Genomic DNA, 19,143 nt, shown 5'->3' on the forward strand with positions numbered 1-19,143 from the left:
CTCGGTTCCTCCGCTGCCGCGGGCGAGCGCCACCCGTGCCCGCAGCCTCTGCTCGCCCGCCGCCGTGCCCGGCCCGACCGCTCCGCCCTGAGGCGGCCACACGGCCCCGGCCCGGCCGCTCCGCCCTGAGGCGGCCCCTGTCCCCGCCGTGCCCGGCCCCTCCGGCCGCTGCGGGCCGTGAGGCGGCACCTGCCCGCAGCCGCCCCGCCCCCCGAGCGCTGCCCGCCTGCGCGGGCCCGCCCCGGCCGTGACGGGCAGCGCTCGGCCCTGCGCTCATGGCGGCGGCGGCGGCGGCGGGACAGCCCGGCGGGGGCCGGCGCTGAGCGCCCCGGGCAGCGCGGCGGGCGGGGGCGGCCGGTGCAGGCGGCGGGGCCGGGCCGGGCCGGGCCGGGCGGCGGAGCGCGGTGAGCGGCGGGGCGGGCGGAGCGCGGGGAAGGAGCGCGGCCGCGGCGGCGGCTTTGTGTGCGCGGCGGGGGAGGGGAGCGGCGGCGCCGCACGTGGGACCGGCCGCGGGCAGCGCTCCGCCCTCCGCTCCCGGGGCGGCGCCGACACCGGCACCGCCGACACCGCCCCCCGCGGCGGCCTCCGCGCCGCCTCACGCCGGCGGGTCGAGCCCCGCGGTGCTCCCGCCTCGGGGGGACTCGCTGCCCCCTCACGGGCAGGGTCGTGGCTCGGGTTGAGCGGATCTGGGCGAGGGACAGCCGGTGTGTGACCCCGCAGCGGGGACCCCCGGGCTGGTGCCGAGGCACCTGGGCCCGTCCGCCGGCCCCGCGCACCTGGGGCGCCCAGCATTCCCCCTCCCACCAGCTCCTGTGTGCAGCGAGTCCCGCTCGCCTGGTGTCGCCCGCCGGAGCACGGGCGGCATCCCGAGCATCGCTCACGGGGCTCTTTGGCAGCCCTTTGCCGGGGGGCGCGGGGGCTTCACCGCTGCGGCTCCGCTGGGGCTGTGGGTACCCGGGCTCTGGTGAGCCACAGGCGTTTGAAGCTGAGCTGTGCAGAACAGAAGCAGCTCTCACCTGTGAATCTGTGTGATGATCACTCCCCCCCAGTAGAGAGATGCCCCTGCTCTTTTGGGGGCTGCACCCCAGGCCTGCCCGTGGGGACAGACAGCCTGGCCAGAAGGTCACTGTAGAAAACGTTAATGCTTTTATTTTTCCTCTGGAGTAGAGAACATGTCTGGGATCAAGAGAGTGATCGCAGAGAAGGACCCTGACTATGAGGAGATCACCATCACCCATCCCAACAAGCGGCACAAGGCAGCCGAGCAGTCAGGTAGGAGCTGTGGAATTGGAAATTCTGTGGATGTGCATGCTGTCTATAAACTGGTCAGGAAAAGGCTGGGGTTGGAGTTAGGGGTAAAGGGCAGATGTTGAGCAAGGCAGGTAGTGATACCTCTGTGCAGCCAAATGAAGGTGTATCTTACGTGGACTCATCCCTGCCTGCTATCTGGACTGTAGGTAAGGTGTGAGGATGCAGCCTTTGGTGCATGATAGGAGATGGAGCAGAGGCTCTCCATGGCCCCAACACTATGGTTCCTGTTGCTTCCTAAAGTATTTATAGTCCATCCTCCTGTGCTGAGTTGTGCTCCAGCCTGTGCATTTTTTCTGTGGCTGAAGTCTGCTCTGGGAAAGATTGGCAGATTGTTTACATTTTGGGGGATAGAGGTCACAGTACAGCATGGGGAGGAGAAAAAGAATCCATGACTCTGCAGGGTGAAAGAGATGCACAACCCTGCAGTACATGCACTGACTGTTGGAAGATGACAAATGTTTGCAAGAGCTGGCAGATGAAGCAGAAAGGAGCTTCTTTGATGAAGTGTAGAAAGGATAATTTAGGGAGAAGGAAGGGGCTTTGAAACATGCAAAAGAGGAGGAAGGGGAGCACGACTGAAGGAAAGGTGGATAAAGAAGTGTGGTGGAGCAAGTAGCTGGATGAGTAGGTTTGCATTTGGCAGGCTTGGATATGCTTGCTTTGGGAACCAGCCTGTTGGCAGAGTGCCTGGGACAGGTTGCAGTCTCTCTGGGCAAATGAGAGTAGAGCTGCTTGCCCCGGGGGCAGGGAGTAGGCTAGTGATTTTTGGCATAGCACAGCTAGTGAGAGAGGATCGTGATGGGATAAGAGCTGACAAACACGGAGGTGAGAAAACTGAGGCTGGCTGTGGGCTCTGAAAAAGATCCAGGAATAGAGCTGGAGCTGCCAGTTGGAGAGGGACAGAGGATGGCTTCGTGGGTGATATTTTGGAGGATGCTGTACAGCTGGACAAGTCTGAGGAGGCTGAACTCTGGGTTAAATGTGTTGCTGGGCATGTCCTGTCTGCCACGTGGGGCAGGGACCCTGCCAGTGGAGGCCCTGTGCAGCTGTGCTGGAGCTGGCTGTGTCACCACTCCCAGCTGCTTGCCCTGCCTGGCTGCCAGGAGTCACCACCCTCTGTTCTGGGGTGTCCCAGGGACTGCAGGCAGGGTTCTAATCTGCTTCTGAAGCAACTTTTCAGAAGGTCTTGATGATGAGCAGGCAGAGTCTCGGGGCCTTGGAAAACTGTCCTTGCCAAAGTGAACTTTGCTTTCAGGAGAGTCCTCCAAATTGGCTTCTTCTTTTCATGGAAGATCTCCAGCTTTCAATACTAGAATTCCTTAAGTACACAAATTTCACTAACATGATCTTAATGAGGGACTGTGGTTGACACTAAGCTGGGAAAAAAATGAATATAAAGTGTTCTTAAAAGCCTCTGTAATATAACCACAAATCCTAAAGTTCTTAAATCACCATGATGCTGCTGTGGCATGGCATCAGCCTTGGAAAGAGATGCAATTGTCCCTCTCTGAACCATACCTCTCATGCCTTAATCTGTTTAGGTTTATTTTAAGTTTATAGCCTTACATGAGAATTTCCTCATCATGGTGTTCATGGCTGGAGGTAAATTATATCCCTCTGGTTTTTAATGTTGCCTTACTCATACAGATTCAACCATAATTGTGTTTTAATGTAGGCTTGAACTATTTCTGGTCCTAAAATATAAATATATATACACAAATATGTATATATGTGTGTATATATATATATATTTGTAAGTGAAAAGAAGGAAATATATTTAAGATACTCCTGTTGCATATAGAGGCATCAGTTTCCTCACTGCTGTTGTAGGTAGCAGACAGTGAAATTATCTGTGCTATCTGGAAGATGCCAGCAAAGCTTTAACTTGCTTTTCTTTCCCTTCTCTATGGTGATATTAGAAACCTCTTCAAACAGATGTGTACTTTTTAGGAAGACATATGCTTCCTCTAAAGCTCAAGCCAAAGTCTTGGTGCTGTTGCCTCCTATTTCATGTAGAGACAATGTGAGATTTTTCCAGGGAAAACCAGACTCTTCTGCTGATCTGCTTTATAGTGGGGTCACTCTATTACTGACAGAGGCTAGAGCACATTTTCCAGGCTTGCTTCTAGAAGTGTAATTCCTGTTTTGCCACATTCTGACTTAGAATTTTCTAAAAAGAGAAGTTGTTTGAAACCCCTTGATGTAATGGAGGTGACTTAAATGAAGGGCAATATTAAAGTCTACAGTAGGTGTAGAGCAAAAAGAATAGTTCTTATGTCCTAGAAAAATATGATAATATGCCAGTTCCATTCTTAGCCACTAATTTGCTGTAAGGTATTTTGCACAGTTTGAAATACTAAACAACATACTTCCCACCAAGGTCAGTAAACTCCTGCTGAAAGCCTAAATTTTTTTGACTGCTGTGCTGGAAGAGGATTTTGTAAGAGGTAGACCAGCTTTTGATAATGTAGTTTCCTTTGTGAGTAATAAACAGCTTGTAGGCACTCCAGAGCAGGCTGCTCTTCATGCCAGGGCTGTATAAATATGAGTTTGCTTTATTCTTGCTGCGTGAGGTGGTGTAAATTTCCTGGATGTGGATCTGGCCAAGGAGAGCAGAAAAATGTCCGTGGTGTTCCAGCTCACTCCAGCGCAATCGCAGCAGTGATTGTGCTGGGCCAGCACCGTGGAGTTTTACTGTTTACAGCTTTACTGAGGGAGAAGTAAACAAACTGGCCTTGTTCTTCCCATTTTCTGTTATTTGTCATCTCAGACCGAAAAAGGAAAAAGTAGCTCTCCACATAAGCCAGATTTTAAAGATACATGTGGTTTTTGTTAAGACATAACTTTTTGTTTGAGGAAAATGATCCATCCCTGTACGTGTGTGTGCTGAACTTATTATCCCTTCACTTCTCACTCTGTAGTGATTTCAGACCTTTCTGTATTCAAATAGATCCTCAGAAACAGAAATGTAAATACTTCCTCCTTTATTTTCCATTTGTGGCCTTGTACAGCTCGAGATGTTACTGTGCAGAAGATCGAGACCATTATAAAGGAACAGTTTGCCGTTGAAATGAAGAGTAAAGAACATGAAATTGAAGTTATAGATCAGGTATAAAGGTTTTGTTCTTACAAATACCTAAGGTGTTGGTGTTTGGGGTGTGGGGGATTGCTGCAGTACTTACCATTGCTCTGTGTTTCCTTTCTGCAGCGCCTGATTGAAGCCAGGAGGATGATGGACAAGCTGCGTGCCTGCATTGTGGCTAACTATTATGCCTCTGCTGGTCTCCTCAAAGCTGGAGAGGTAAAAACTGCTTTAGTAATAACAAGACTTCAGGGAATCTTTACAAAGGAAGGTGTGGAGTTCAGTGGCTGTTCAGCTGATGTTTGGTGTTAAGATGTGATTTAATGAAATAGTTGAATGCAAACTGCAGATGGGGTGGCAATGGGAGAGGAGACTTTGGATCTTTTTCTGGGCCTCAGGTACTCAGCAAAGAGGAGTCTTCGAGAAGCAGTTGTGAAGTTGTTCAGCAGCCCCTGGTTCTGATTTATGAAATACTCTGCATTTTTTTTTTTCATCCTCAGTTTTTCCCTGAGAGTGTCTTGTTTCTCAGACACTGCACAGTTTGTCTGTGCAAAGCCTTGAAAAGTGTGGAATATGTTTTCCCATTTCACAGGAGGAGAGTGGCAAGAGATGTGTTTGGGGACCCTTCAGGAAAAAAGGAAAATAATAAATATTTCAGGATTTACTGAGTCTCAGGCAATGCTGTGAAACCATCTTCCCTTTGCCCTGGCAGTCGGTCTGTTAATGGGTTGGTGAACAGACTGGTGGCAGCAGTAAAGCAGGAGATAAATCAAGGAGATATCACAGAGTGATTAAAATTTCACAGGATTAAAAAACCTTAAAGCCTGTTAGTTAAACCCCAGTTCTGAGCACTCTGCCCTTAATGACTGCTAATTGCAGGGTGTTCATTACTAGTGCAGACTCCCAAATGGCATGTAGTTCATTACCAGTGTAGGCATTTTGTTACCATCTTTTCAGTTCAAGTTGATCTGATTTCCAGTGATTTTTGGAAGCTGTAGATGAGTGCTGCAAACATGTTTCACTCTAGTCCCATAAGAATTTCTCTTCCAAGCACTTGATCTTAATGCTACTTCTCGTTTTCCTGTTGCGCTTTTCAGGGGATTTTGAGTGAGGTAAAAACAAAAAGGTTCAGCTTGTTTTTCCCTCACTGAACTGGAGTTGAGCAACTGGAGTTGGAAAAGGTTGTGGGAGCCTTGGGAGGCTTGGAGATCTCTCTGCCCCTTTTGATTTTTGTGTAGGCAGCTGAAGAATGTGACCTAAGTTCTAATCTTTGTAAGTGCCTTTATCCATTGTCATCATGTGTCTGCAGGAGCTGTACTGTTCCTTGTTCTTTTTGTTCTCATTCAGGGTGTTCGCTTTTTTCCCTGGTGATTCTCACACTTTCCAGAAATAATTTATTTTGTAATTGTTTTGAGGTATTCACAAAGTTAATAAAAGTTATTATAAGTTAATAAAACTTATTTAGTTTTCCAGTCATTTTTTCGGAGTTTATGGCTTATCTAGCCATAAACTCAGAAAACTAGAAATGTATCTTTGATTACATTTTTAGTTTTTTTCTAAAAGTCCCAATTCACACACAGATTAAATCAGTTTGGTTTTTATTAAGTTGTTGTGGATTTCAGTTTTCTTTGTTGTCTGTTTTTAATTGTGGCTTATGTATGTTTGACCAGGCAGTGAAAGATTGTCTTGTTTCTGCTTCTGGTAGAAGAGGAGTCTTTGTAGTCAGAACTTCTGGGAAGATGATTTGCAAGTTCCTGACCTGTTCTCATAAATATGATCAATTCTCAAACCCAATGCTGCTGAGTTTGAGGCTTGTGATTCCTCATTATTGTGCTTTATTACGTTTTCCCACAAATTATTGGATGAGATGTTGGTCATTTTACTTGACTGGAGATAAAACAAAAGGAGATGTTCTTGGTGTGGGTTTGGTTTGGGCTTTGGGTTTTTTTGGACAGGTTGTGTGTGTGTGTCTGCCCCTGGATAAATAGCTATAATAAGCCATTAATAAAAATATTATTATTAATAAATGGCTATTGTAATACTATTAATAAATATCAATATATTTAATTTTATTTTATTATTAAACTTAATAATAGTATTAATGATATTATTAATAAATGGCTATTTCCCAAGCTGGTAAGTGAGAGTTGGTAACTGCTCTGCTTGTGCATGTAATGGACAGTTGGAAAGGAAGTTCTGGAATGGTCTCCTTTAGAGGCCAAGGTGGGACAATGTTTATAACTCCACTCTTGCTACCACATCTCAAGGGCAGTTCTGCTGCTCTGTAATGATGCTGGTGTCTGCCTCCCTCCCAGTCATGTTGGCAGAATCCTGAATCAGGGAATTTAATGTGGATTAAAAATAAAACTGCAAAGGGAAAAAAGCAAACAAAAACAGTAACAAAACAAACAAAGCAACAAATAAATCCCAAGTCAGTTTCTTGAGTCGTTTTCCTTTGTGACCAGCTTGGCTATGGGGTGGTTTGGGCAGGGAAGAAGAGGTCTCTGTGAGCTGGTGCTGCCTGTGCCAGTCTGGTGTGAGTCTGTGGCTGCAGGAGCTGCAGGGGGGCTGTCAGTGCTCTGCTGCTGCACAGGGTGTTCCTGCTGACTTGGTTCATCCTCAAACCCAGGTAAAAGGGAGGTCTTGTGCCTGGGTCAAGAAGTGGCCGGGGGACACTTGTTTTGTGTTGATGGATGTTTTCCTTCTATTTCTGAGGTAAAAAGCAAATGCAAGAGAAAAGGAGGGGCACTTGTCATGGTAATGAAAAAAAAACAAGAGAGATTTAAATACTTGCCTGCCCTGTCCTCCCCCTTGCAGGTTTAGGAGGATCTAAGATTATCTCTAAGATGTCTGTTTTGAGGAAAGTTTGCAAGCATGCCTAAGCACATTATTACTTATCCCCTGTTAAGCTTTGGGAGCAGACAGGGTTTGGTTGCCTCATAGGTGTTGACAAGGCTGCCAATGAGTATCAAAGCTGAAGAGCCTGATGCACTCTCCTGCCCTGCTTGCCTGCAGGAGCCGGGCAGCTGTGGCCTTCCTGTGTGTGGTGAGATTGGAGCTATCTGCACAGGAAGAGAAGAGGTTATTTTCAAAGGGATGTTTTAGGTAGCTGAGTAGGCTTCAGTTCTCCCTTCCAAAACCTGATGGGTTTCTGAGATCAAAAGGTGTGAAGGAGCAGATTCAGTTTGGGGTACTGCTTCTGTAGAACCATTTTAAGCTTTTATCTTCTGCAGCATCTGTTCTTCCTGCAGGGCAGCTGGTTAAATATTTGCTTTTTCTTCATTCATTGACTTTTTTGCTTCTGGCACAGCTTTGTTTTTATCTGGGCTGCGGGGAAACAGTGACCAGATCTTCCTGGGGAAATACTGACCAAATCTTCCTGACCTCTTCGTTGCAGGGGACCAGGTCGTGCGACACAACAATTCTTAATCACCCTTCCATCAAGAAATTCTTGGAATCTCCCTCTAGATCATCGTCTCCAGCTAACCAGGGCTCAGACACTCCCTCTGCCAACCACTCCGAGAGCGACTCGCTCTCTCAGCACAATGACTTTCTCCTGGACAAGGACAATGGCAACTTGGACACCGACGAGCGGCTGACAAACAGCCTGGACCAGAGACAGAGCAGAAATGCTGGCCGGGTAAAGTAAAACTCGAGTGGTGATCAAGTTGTTGGAGGTGTGTGCTCTGAGGACTCGGTGCTGGCACCAGGAGCTCTTCATGTTTTCACCCACCTTGCTGAAGATGTGTTTCTTACCCTCTCCAACCGCTTGCTCCCACTCCCTCAGCCTGGCTTTGCTGTAAGGCTAACTGAAGTGTCTGTAACGTGGGTACCTCCTCTTACCTCAGTCCTGCCCAAAGTGAGCTCAGCAGGCCAGGGAGAGCTGTGGGGACAGCACAGCTCTGCCACCCTCTTGGTTATACCCTCAGGGGAAGGAGGTGCTTCACAACCTGAGCTTGGGCTTTGCTGTACAGGTGGAAGTCAGGTCAGGAGGGGAAAGCCATGGCTCTGCACAGGAGAGCCACGTGTGTCATTCCCAGCGGTGTTGTCAGGAGGTAATGCTGCTGCCTGAATGCCCATGGAGACTGCATTGCTTAGAACAGTTGATCCACTGGAGGGGTTTGGCCTCCTCAGCAGCCTGTAGTGCAAAGTGTAACAGGATTAGCTCACCCTGGTGAGTTGGTAGAGCCTGGGTGTACAGCTTAGGACCATACAGGAGAGAACTATTTTTCTCTTGATGGTGCTGCTTGATGTTGTGCATTACCACCATTTGCTTAACTGAGGCAGTCTGACCCAAATAAAAATATGTTCTGTCAGTGTTCTCACAAGCTTTTTGGGGGGGTTATTTTTGACCTGGATTCAGTCCCTCCCTTTGTGGCTCACTGCAGCCACACAAATGCTTTACCTGTTGGCTGCAGGTGGCTCCACTGTGGAGGCTCACTCAGTGTCTGCAGGCAAAATGTGAAATGAGGTGAAACTCTTCAGTTTCCTTTCAGTTCCTTTAAGTGGTCAGGCCTGCCAGAGGAGTTCAGCCAGGGGTGGTTATATCTCAGTGAATATGGCTGCATTCTGCAGCTGAATAAATTGCTTTAATACATGTCAGAAAGAGCAGTGATTCTGCCTCCATTAAGCAGCGTGACACCCTTGGTAGCAGGGCTGCAGTTTGCTGGAACTCTGCCTTGGGTCTGTAGCAGAAGGCAGATGAGCCTACAGAACGTGGATCCACCTATGTTTTAAACCACCAGACCAGTAGAACTTGTTTCTGTGCTGGGGGCATAGATGGATGGAGCAGTTGTATTGCTTGGGGAGAGCACATTGGTACATCTTTGACCAGTGCAGAGGAGGCTGAGGGAGTGATGAAGAGCAGGAGCCATCCCAGCCTTCTGTGACTCCTCATTCCGCTTTGAGGCATCCCTGCTGCAGAGGAGGAATGGTTCCTCAGTGCTTCCCACGCTGACCCTCTGGCGAGTGCCCAGTGGAGTGCACGCACTGGGCTACTCTGTGCTCCCTTACTCTCCAGCCAGAGACTTCATCCAGCAGGGTTGTAGAAAAGCCTCTCATTCCCATGCTAACAACACTTCTATTTGTGTTTGCATAGTGGGTGGTCAGATCATTGTACTGGGAGTCTTGGCCACTGTTTAATAGCTGGGGTTATGTTACAGGGTGGCTGGATTTATTGTGCCAAGGTATGGCCGTGGATGTGTGGGTTTACCTGGATGGCAGTGACAGGTTATGGCTGCTCTCCCTGCTCAGCTGGAGCTGAATTCCTGTCTCAAACCCAGCCTCCATTCTTCACTGTGAGGCAACACCAGAGTACTCAGAGCAGCAGAGGCTGGGAATGAGGAAGATTTAGATTTTCAGCCCCCTCTCATGGGTGACTGAGCTTTGTTGCTGGCTGGTGACCAACACGATGCCATTCTAGCCATGCCAGGTTTTATTTCAGGTAGTGCAGGGGCAGTGCCTTTAGAACCCAGGCTGGAGCCGTGGCTCAGCGCCGTGGGATGTTGCACCATGTCTGCTCAGTGAAGCCATGCAGAGAGGATAGCATTGTTACATGCCTGAGTTGCTTAAATGTGCCTAGAGAGCAATTCAAGTATTTTTAGGGATTATTCCTTGTTGGTCTTTTATTTATGCAGGTTTTTGCTTGTTTGTTTTTTTTTAACAACACCTTACTTTTCTAGCACCAAACAAAATGATGTTTAAGAGGAATGTTTGGGTTTTTGTTTGCCTTTTTTTTCTTCCCCTACTCTCAGGACAGTTCGGGTGTTTCAAGCTCTCAAAAACCAGGACAACGAAATGCCGGACTGTCAAATGATGAAACTTCACGACTTTATGTGAAGAAAACGATTGTGGTTGGCAACGTCTCCAAGTTAGTATCCAGAGCCTGAGGGATGGTCCTTTATTTCAGGATTAAATTGAATAGAAAGTTACAATTAGGAGACAAATGAAATTGCTAGGCTGTCACAATATGAGTTGTTACCCTTGAATAATCACTGTACCCAAGGCAGCCCTCCTCTAGTCTCAGGATGAGTATTTTTTTGTGGAAGGAACAGGTGTTTTAGTAGTTATTTTATTTATAAATTTATATGTGTACAGAGGTTTTAAGATCCCTTTCTCTCACAGGAAGTCTTTCAGCCTTTTTTGATCAGGTAGAAGTCAGAAGTTTTCCCAAGAAAATCTGGAAAAGCAAGTTGTCCTAATTGAGTATGTTGGCTAATTGAATTAGTTGGCTAATTCAGTGTGTCCATGGGTACAGTGTGGGGGTTTTTTAAACAAGAAAAACCTCAAGAGAACAATGCACCACCAACCACAATGAGGAAAATCATGCAAGTTCAGAATAGTCTAAATAAATTATTTTACACAGTTTTTATTTGTATTTAAAAGAAGACAGGGAAATATGCATAACTTTAGATCTTCAAGGAAATTAGTGTAGAAAGGCATCAGTTTTAGGAAATTGGACAATTCCAGGTTTTAACTCTCCATCCTTGCTCTACTCAAGTAAATCTTTCGCACAGAATAAATCAGACAACTGCAGACCAAACTTAGAGTCAGAATCGCTTCTTGAAAATCTACCTAGGCCTGGACCCAGAACTAAGTATTGACTGAAGTTGCGTAAAAAAATAAGAAGAATTGTATTTTTTTGTACTTATGGTAGCAGAGCTGTTGATGTTGTGTTCTGATGTGGTTTTGCTTCCTGATAGCTCAGAATAGGACGGGATAAGGAATTTGATAGTGGTAGAATGTTAAAGTTAAGTCTTCTTAAGAGCCAAATGTTTAAATGGGTGAATGTCATGACAGCTGTGTATTAAAACAGAGGAAATGTGTTAGAAACTTGGAGTAGATTATGGGACCTGTATGTGTTCCTGGATGAACTGTCAGAATAAGGACAAATGAGCAGAAATGTACAGGGGCAAGATTCACAGAGGCATTCTAACATCCCCAATATTTTTTGCCTAATCTTTCCAGAAATACTTTTTGCAGTATTTGTCTATTTGGGATTTTTATCTTGTGTTTGTTATTTAATTTCTTTGCCAGGTACATTCCCCCTGACAAGAGAGAAGAAAATGATCAGTCAACCCATAAATGGATGGTGTATGTCCGAGGCTCTCGGAGAGAACCCAGCATAAATCATTTTGTCAAGAAAGTTTGGTTCTTCCTCCACCCCAGTTACAAACCTAATGACCTGGTAGAAGTGAGGTAATAAGGAATTATTCCAGTCACTCTTGCAGTCTTCATGTTGGCCAGGTTTACAGTGCCAAGTTTCTTAGAAAATTAACAACTTATTTTCCTGGTTTAATACTCCATGTGTGTATTTAACCTCTGGCTTAACTTGGCTTGCTCCAAAATAGTAGTAAAAATAAACGAGGTTTTTTATGTAGCAAATGTGCCAAACAGGTTTTTTGGCTTGGGTTTTTTTAAAAAAATTCCTTCTGAGAAAAAGCATTCAGTTGTTGCATTTCATGCTGTTCATGTTATAAACACTGTCTGCTGCTCAGGGTAGGCTGCTGGTGCAAAACAAGGTGTTTTCTACCACCCGTCTATTCCAGTGTGGAAAAGAAAGAGGAATCTCCAAAAGCTGATTTGGGCATGAACATCCCACTCCAAAATATTTCTCCCTGGTGTGAGATCAGTGGCATTGGCCTGATGCTTTGAGGACTTTCCCATCAGTGTAATGGTGCTGGTGCTACATAAAGAGGGCAGCTGCCCTGTGTTCTCCCACACCTGTTTTCCAAGCTGTGACCCTGGCAGGGGTTAGGTTCTCTCTTGACTGCTGCAGGGAAGTGCCCTGTCAGTCTCTCATCCTTCTTCCTTGGACAAGACTGAGGGAGGATGCCTTTGAAATAGTTCGAGTCTTTCCAAAGAAGTTATTCTCCACAGGATGCTCAGCTGCCTCCTAGAGAGAGGAGTGTGGGAAGGGCTGCTTAGGTGCAGAATGGCAACTTAATTCTGGCAAAATTAAACCACTGAAAGGCAACTCCAGGAAGATGTACCTGAGATAAGAAGTGTTGGTATAGCTCAGCATAGACAACCCTGAGCAGGACAGAAGCAAACTTTGTTGTATTTCTTTGTAACATACCAAATTACATTTGATTGTTGTCTTCTTGTGCCTTTCTCAGCACAGTTGTCAGTGCTGGTTATCTTCTGTTTTAATCCCATCTGGTTAATAGATTCCTGGTGTTGCAGTCCCATTCATTGTAGTGAACATTAATGTTCTGGACTAAAAATTGCCTTTAAACCTCTTTGTTTTTTTTCTTTTGAAGAAACCATATTTGCATTTGCAATAACAAGCTGGAATACAGAGTAAATGTTATAGATCCTTCTTTTTCAGCTTGGAGAATGATAGTGATTAACTTTTCCTTGTTGTCCCTATGTTGTTCTGTTGGTGTTATATGAAGCATGTGCCTTTTTGCTTCTAGATAGGGAGCAGCAGGCAGTGATTGCAAAATGGGAAGCTCACCTTGCAGTGAGCTGACCTGAGTTTTTTTAACCAAGTGTTTTTCATCTGACATAGCACAACCCTTTTTTTGTCTTCTTTTTAAAAATACCACACTTGTTTCCCACATGTCTCATCCAACAGTGTTTTACCATTTTCTTCCTTGTCCCCTTGTGTAAAGTTAAAGTGTATTTTCAGCTGTCCAAAGCCATAAAATTCTCATTGCTGGGATTACACTCTCTCTGTGGTGAATAGCAGACATGAAGATAGCTTTAGCTGTCAGCTAGAAAAACAATCTTTGGCTTTCTGAAAAAGAGGGAGGTGAAAGCTGTACTGCTTCTGCATCAAAAAATGTAACCACCATTTGTTTCCAGAGAACCTCCGTTTCACCTGACCAGGAGAGGCTGGGGAGAATTCCCAGTGAGAGTGCAGATACACTTCAAGGATAGCCAGAACAAAAGGATTGATATCATACACAATTTGAAGGTATTTGAACAAAATACTTTGGAGAAAGGCATTTAAATGAGCTCTCTTGCACAATCTAGAAGAGGCTCTGCTTGTGTATATGCTTTTGCCTCTCTGTTATGAGTGTCCTGGTGGTTATTTTCACAGGAATAGTTGGGTTGGGGAATTAAAATAGATCCAGGAAAGGCTCTTACCTTGGCTATACAGAGTTGCTGCAGTAGCGGGGAAGCACAGCTTTGCAGCAGCTGGAGCTGAGTGTGCTCAGAGCAGCAGTGTTTACCTGGTTTTTCCCTACAATTTGAGATTTTTGTCATGTTTTCACTGGCTTTAACCTAACAGGGTGCTTCAGGGCTGTCTTTCTGCTGGTAAAGTGGCTGCCATGTCTGCTCCTTCAGCACAGGCACATACCAGCTAATGATTATCTTTGTTGTTAGAGTGGGCAGGGGGGGGCTGAGATTCCCTATTCCCTTTGAAGAGAGCTCCCTTTTCCAACTCATTCACCCCTGCAGCACTCAGGATTTCTAGGATGCAGCAGTCCTGGAAAACTAGGCCATTGCTCATTTTCCTTTTAATGAGTAGTCCCTGGCATTAGTGGACTTAAGTTCTGAGCTGGGTTAGTCTCCTGTTTCTTTGAGCAGCATTAATTTTATTTGAACTCTGCCTGCATTAATGAATTTCATGCTAAATAAGGTACCTCATTGCAACCCTAAATATAGCAGTAGAGGAGGTTGAAAATATTCCCCTGCAGCTTAGGGACATTTAATGCAGATGGTGAGTAAAATATATTTGGGAAGATGTGACTTAGGGAGAAACCATTAACACTATGATGGATGGTGAAGGAAGCTCAGCCTACAGAAGAAAGCTGAGCCAGTCCATGGCACACAGGAGCTCAAATCAGCAAATCTTTGCTGTTCTCACACTGAGCTTGGGGCTGCTGTGAGGGTGTAGCTGAGCCCTCCTCTGTGCCTGGCACCCTGTGTGCCCCTGAGCTCTGGCACATCCTACACCACTCAAACCCAGCTGCTTCTCCAGGTGCCTTCACAGGCTCCTCTGGGATGTTAAACCTCTATAATAGCTGATGGCTTGGTGTGAGCACTTACTTAATCAAAAACTGCAGTGTAAACACAGCCATTGTGCTGGTCAGTTGAAAACTCAGAATTTTTCATCATTATTATTTCCTTATATTGACATCAGAAATAAAAGAAGGAAACTGCTTGAGGACTCCTCTTAGGTGAAAATACTCTCTCAACAATCTCATTTCCTTCAACTTTTTAGCTCCTTTCCACTTCAGTGTAGGCCTTGGATCATTGCTGAATTTTTTGCAGAGGAGAGGGAGAGCACTTACCAGAGCACACCTATTTCTGACCTTATGGTCTCAAAATGTTGGATGCACTGCTGCTCAAATTGCATAGTTTGAAACTTACTTCAAACAATTTGTATTATAAATTCTAGCTAATACAATGCCTTGCCCTGGCTAATATACTGTGTTGTCTTTTCCAGCTGGACAGGACCTACACAGGCCTGCAGACACTTGGTGCAGAAACAGTGAGTCAGAGGGTTGTGGGATGGATTTGATTCTCTTAAAGATGTTTAAAAAGAAAAGATGCATGGGACTAAGCACAGAGTCAGACCCATTTGATTTCACAATTTCTAGAATGCAGATTTTGCTCTCTTGTTGAATGAAAGGGTTATGATGCCTTGGCACTATTCTTGGCAACAGTCATTTTTACTCCTTCCTGGGTCAGGGGAGACTGTTTCCATCTCTTCCTTCATAGAGAACTTGGCTTGTACTGGAGCTTTAAATTTTAGTGTCTTTTGAAGCTTTTGGTACAAAATGTTCTGATTTTCATTCTGATCTGCTGCAGAGCTTACTCATGAAGAATTTAAGTTCAAGGGATCACCCAACTATTCTGTTGAAATTTTGCAGTATATTAAGTATTTCTAAGTTTCTGTATCTGTCAAGGTTAAGGACTTTAATGGAAAATGAACTACTGAAATAAATTAATTAATAACCCATAGTCTGCTAAATTTCTGAAGTTTTCTTGATAGCGTTTTCCCCTTGTACTGTAGTGAATGGAAATGTTTATGGTTAAATCACATTACTTCAGCTTTTCAGTTTGTGGAGAAAACATTAATGTGAAATGTCTACTGTTGTTAAAGAATACTTTTGAAGAGTAGATCACATGGTGTGATTCTCAAGGCCTTACCAGAACAGACAGGCTTCAGTTTCGTGCCTGTGCCTCCAGGGGTATGCAGTCCTTTCTTTAGTGGGTTGCTTAGAGCTGGGCTCCACAATCCTTCCAGTGTTTACAGTTCAGATTTCCCCACGGACCAAGATGTTCTATTTTACTGTGGGAGTTCAATGTTGCAAGATTTTTGTTGTAGCTCAAGTACTGCTGGACCTTTGGGAACTGTCCCTGAAATGAATGGAAATGTTATGTAGAGTTGGGGGAAACAAAGGGAGAGGTTTTTAGGCATTAAAATAAAAAGGCAAAGTTGATTTTGGTTTCTATATCTTTACCCAGCTACCAAATACTAATGTCCTTTCTCCTATTTTTGGAAGGTAGTGGATGTGGAGCTACACAGGCATTCCCTTGGTGAGGAGTATCTCTTCTCCCAGTCTTCAGAGTCTGACCTTTCTGATGTTCCTACATCTCTGTCACTGCCACTGAGTATCCCAGCACCAGTCAAAGCTTCTTCACCAATTAAACAGTTGAGGGACTCAAGCCCAGACGCTTCTGTGGACAAAGGTAAAGTAAATGGGTGTTGGTCAAATGCAAGTTCTTGGAACTTTGGCTCTGCTGGATACCTCGTCTGAATTGCTCTTATGCCTCAAAGGTTGCTGGTGCTACCTGCTTGTTGCTCACCCCAGATCATATTTTCCTTATGTGCTCTGAAATGTAATTCAGAAATTGTTATAGATTATTTGGTTTTGGAGTTCGGTTTTGGTTTGGGTTTTTAATCTGAAGTTTGTTGAGCTGGCTCTGTTTTGCTAAAACATAGTGAGTAAGGAACAGCAGATGCAGTTGGAAAAAAGGTGGTTGAATACTACAAAGCCACTTGTAGTTTTGGCTTTGGTACACTATTTTCAGAGGGGTTTTTAGGTTTCTGAATGTTTTGTGGACTGTGTATACATTTAAGGAATTGGTTTAGTGGTGTGTTCAGTTATACAGGTTAGTGCCTAACATGAGCTGACTGAGGGAGCAAAAATCCCTGGGTCACTGTAGTTACTGGACTGTTGAGAATAGAGACTGAAAAAGTTGTGTGTTTGTCTGAGGGACGAGGGCATCTCTGCACATTGGGCTCCCTTTCCCCTGAGGGATCAGGAAAGTCAGGATCCATTGCAGTGGGGCAGCAGTAGAGGCCTTAGGATCATTGGATTGCCTGGAAGAGGCAGTGCTGGCCCCCACACTGGTGGGATTTGTAGTTTGTGTGAAGTAGGAAGAGCTGTGCCTCTGGTGGCATTGAGCTGTCTTTTCTGCAACACTCGGTGTCCCAGCTTCCACGACAGACCTTGGTTAACTGGGCTGAGATACAAGGGTGTGTGTTACACTCTTCAGTGTGAGAACCCTTCTGGACACAGCCACATTATATTTCAAAATAGCATCAGGTGCTGCATGGTCTGATGCTTTTCTTGGTTTATTCCCACGCTCCTGTGTCCAAGGGGTGGCTGTAAGCTGGTGCCATGCATGGTTGTGCCTCCTGATAGGCACTCTGGTGCCACTGGTGGTGTTCAGGTGCAGCAGGAGGAATGTCTGCTATTAAATGCTTATTAAATGTGGTCTTTTCATGTGGCAAATAAAGGACAAACACAACCAAATTTTAAAGGTACAGGTTTCTTATTCAAACAGGAAGATTTGTAGCATCTTTAGGTGAGCAGTGCTGCAGCCAACAGGAAGGAAGTAAAACTCCCTCCTTTTTTACACTGACAGGCAGTGACTTCTCTCAGCAGCTCCAGGTTAATTGATCTCTTTCTACACCAAATAAAGCGGATTCCATAGCCCAGCTCAAAAGGCAGTCCCTGGTCTCGTTGAGCTCTTACTCCAAAAAATGCACTGCGAGATTCTCTGCGAAGGAGATCCGGCCCTGGTCCTGTGGAGCCCTAACCAAGGACACTTGGAACTAGCAGCAGCTTTTGGTCAGTGGAAGGGCATTCCAAGGAAATGTGTAAGAAGTGGCTGATCACCTGCCACAGCTGAGCAGGCTGTGCCTGACATCATTTTATTCTTCTTGTCCAACAGATCCAGCAGGCCTGTGCAGGACCAATCCCCTCCCTCACTTTCTCACTGTTCAACGCTTCCCATCGGTTGCTTTTCCTTCCTTCCTTCAAGAGTGTGTTTGTCATAGCTGAGTTATGCTTGTGTAGAGAAGCACAGTAAGGAATCAGATGTGTCAGCCTAAGAAGTATTTCTGTTCTTTTCCCTGTTTTGATCAGGATTCTCTGGGAATGCTGAAACCGAAAGACATGCCGCGTTTTATTCCCTGCCATCCTCGATAGAACGGACTCCCACCAAGTTAGCCACACAGAAAGTTGCCTTTGGCTCTCATGGAAATTCAGCCTTTCAACCCATTGCAGCTAGCTGTAAAATAGTGCCTCAAGGTCAGAGTCCAAGCCCTGCAGAGTCACCAGGAAAATCCTTCCAGCCTATCACCATGAGTTGCAAGATTGTATCAGGTGAATGTTAGTTTACTTACCCAAGTGCCTCCCCCTGGAAAACGAGAGTGAACCAGTTGGACTTGTTTTGTGTCCTTCCCTTGATTTTCTGCCAGTCTTTGAGCATCAGACAGTAGGAAACTCTAGAATAAAAATCTAAGCACGCTTCTTAATGTTCAATGAAAAAAAACAATACAGGCGTGAAATGGTTCACAACAAATCAAAAGCAGGATGAGAGCTGTTCTCTTCCTGTTCTTGAATGCTTTTAAGTATGAAATAGGCAGTCTTGAAATGGACTGCTACCCACAGAAAGGCCCAGGCAAAAACACATCTTCCATGTGGAATATTTTTATGTTGGAATAGTACATTCTTCTCCCTCCTGCTTTCAAACAGCTGGGATGGATTAAGAATTTTTTCCTTGATTACTGGGCAAATAATTTAGTTTTAACCTTGTAGACTCAAATAGATCCTCTTGTGCTTGCCATGTTGCATCAGATGGAGCAGCTTTGGTCTTTGTCTTCCAAAAGTCCACGTTATGTTGGATTAAATTGCCAGCTGGCTGCAGTGGGCAGTGTGACAGCTTCTGAACCAAACATGGCCAAAGTGCTGCTTTGCTCATTTCACTTGTGGTCCCTTCCCTGCCTGGGTGTGATGCCAGTCACTGGATGATGTTTTACATCAAGAAGTATTAATGTACAGCTCACCGTGGCACATGCTGTGAGGCTGCAAGGTGACCTGTTGCAGCACTTCATTTTCTGATAGAAGATGAAACACCAGCTATCAGTATGTGTGATTTCTGGTGAGCTGCTCCCAAATAATTTTCTTAAAGTGAGTCTGGTTTGTTGTTTTGTTTTTGTTTTGTTGGTTTTGGGTTTTTTCTAATTACATTTCAATATTGTTCCTGACTGTTCTCAGGTTGATTCACACTTGAACCTATGCCAAGTGCTTTATTCTTTCTTTATAAGCTCTTCTCTTGATCTTTTCCCAAAGCTTCCTAGAGAGCAGGAATTACAGGGGCCATCCTATCTTTCCTAAAGTCCTTGGACTATTCTTTGTTATCTTTGCTATTTAAATGTTTCCCTGCTAAATCCTCAAGGTTCTGCTGTCTGCTGAGAAGGGTTACCCCTTTCAGATTTCAAAGCAATTTATAAGACATGGGGATTGTATTTGATGAGCATTATGTTCTGTTTTAACTGT

At 45.3% G+C, this 19,143-nt stretch overlaps 1 protein-coding gene across 7 annotated transcripts in view; it reads left to right on the top strand.

Annotated features, from left to right (window-relative positions):
* The first annotated feature begins 253 nt into the window (after nucleotides 1-253).
* The window catches only part of YEATS2 (YEATS domain containing 2), a 47,751-nt gene continuing 28,861 nt past the window's right edge, over nucleotides 254-19,143 (top strand). The window contains exons 1-11 of one of the 7 annotated variants that reach the window (XM_086843662.1): nucleotides 254-404; nucleotides 1,168-1,272; nucleotides 4,323-4,420; nucleotides 4,520-4,612; nucleotides 7,791-8,033; nucleotides 10,147-10,262; nucleotides 11,429-11,590; nucleotides 13,202-13,313; nucleotides 14,793-14,837; nucleotides 15,856-16,042; nucleotides 17,728-17,967. In XM_086843662.1, the coding sequence (XP_086699788.1) occupies nucleotides 1,173-1,272; nucleotides 4,323-4,420; nucleotides 4,520-4,612; nucleotides 7,791-8,033; nucleotides 10,147-10,262; nucleotides 11,429-11,590; nucleotides 13,202-13,313; nucleotides 14,793-14,837; nucleotides 15,856-16,042; nucleotides 17,728-17,967 (1,396 nt within the window). In that variant the 5' untranslated portion in view covers nucleotides 254-404; nucleotides 1,168-1,172. Of the gene's footprint in view, nucleotides 405-517; nucleotides 705-1,167; nucleotides 1,273-4,322; nucleotides 4,421-4,519; nucleotides 4,613-7,790; nucleotides 8,034-10,146; nucleotides 10,263-11,428; nucleotides 11,591-13,201; nucleotides 13,314-14,792; nucleotides 14,838-15,855; nucleotides 16,043-17,727; nucleotides 17,968-19,143 lie in introns of those variants that run through there. The other 6 variants (XM_086843664.1, XM_086843661.1, XM_086843663.1 and 3 more) reach the window with 6 other exon arrangements.

Source organism: Cyanistes caeruleus, chromosome 10 (assembly GCF_971803275.1).
Source record: "Cyanistes caeruleus chromosome 10, bCyaCae1.hap1.1, whole genome shotgun sequence".
Taxonomy (NCBI): domain Eukaryota; kingdom Metazoa; phylum Chordata; class Aves; order Passeriformes; family Paridae; genus Cyanistes; species Cyanistes caeruleus.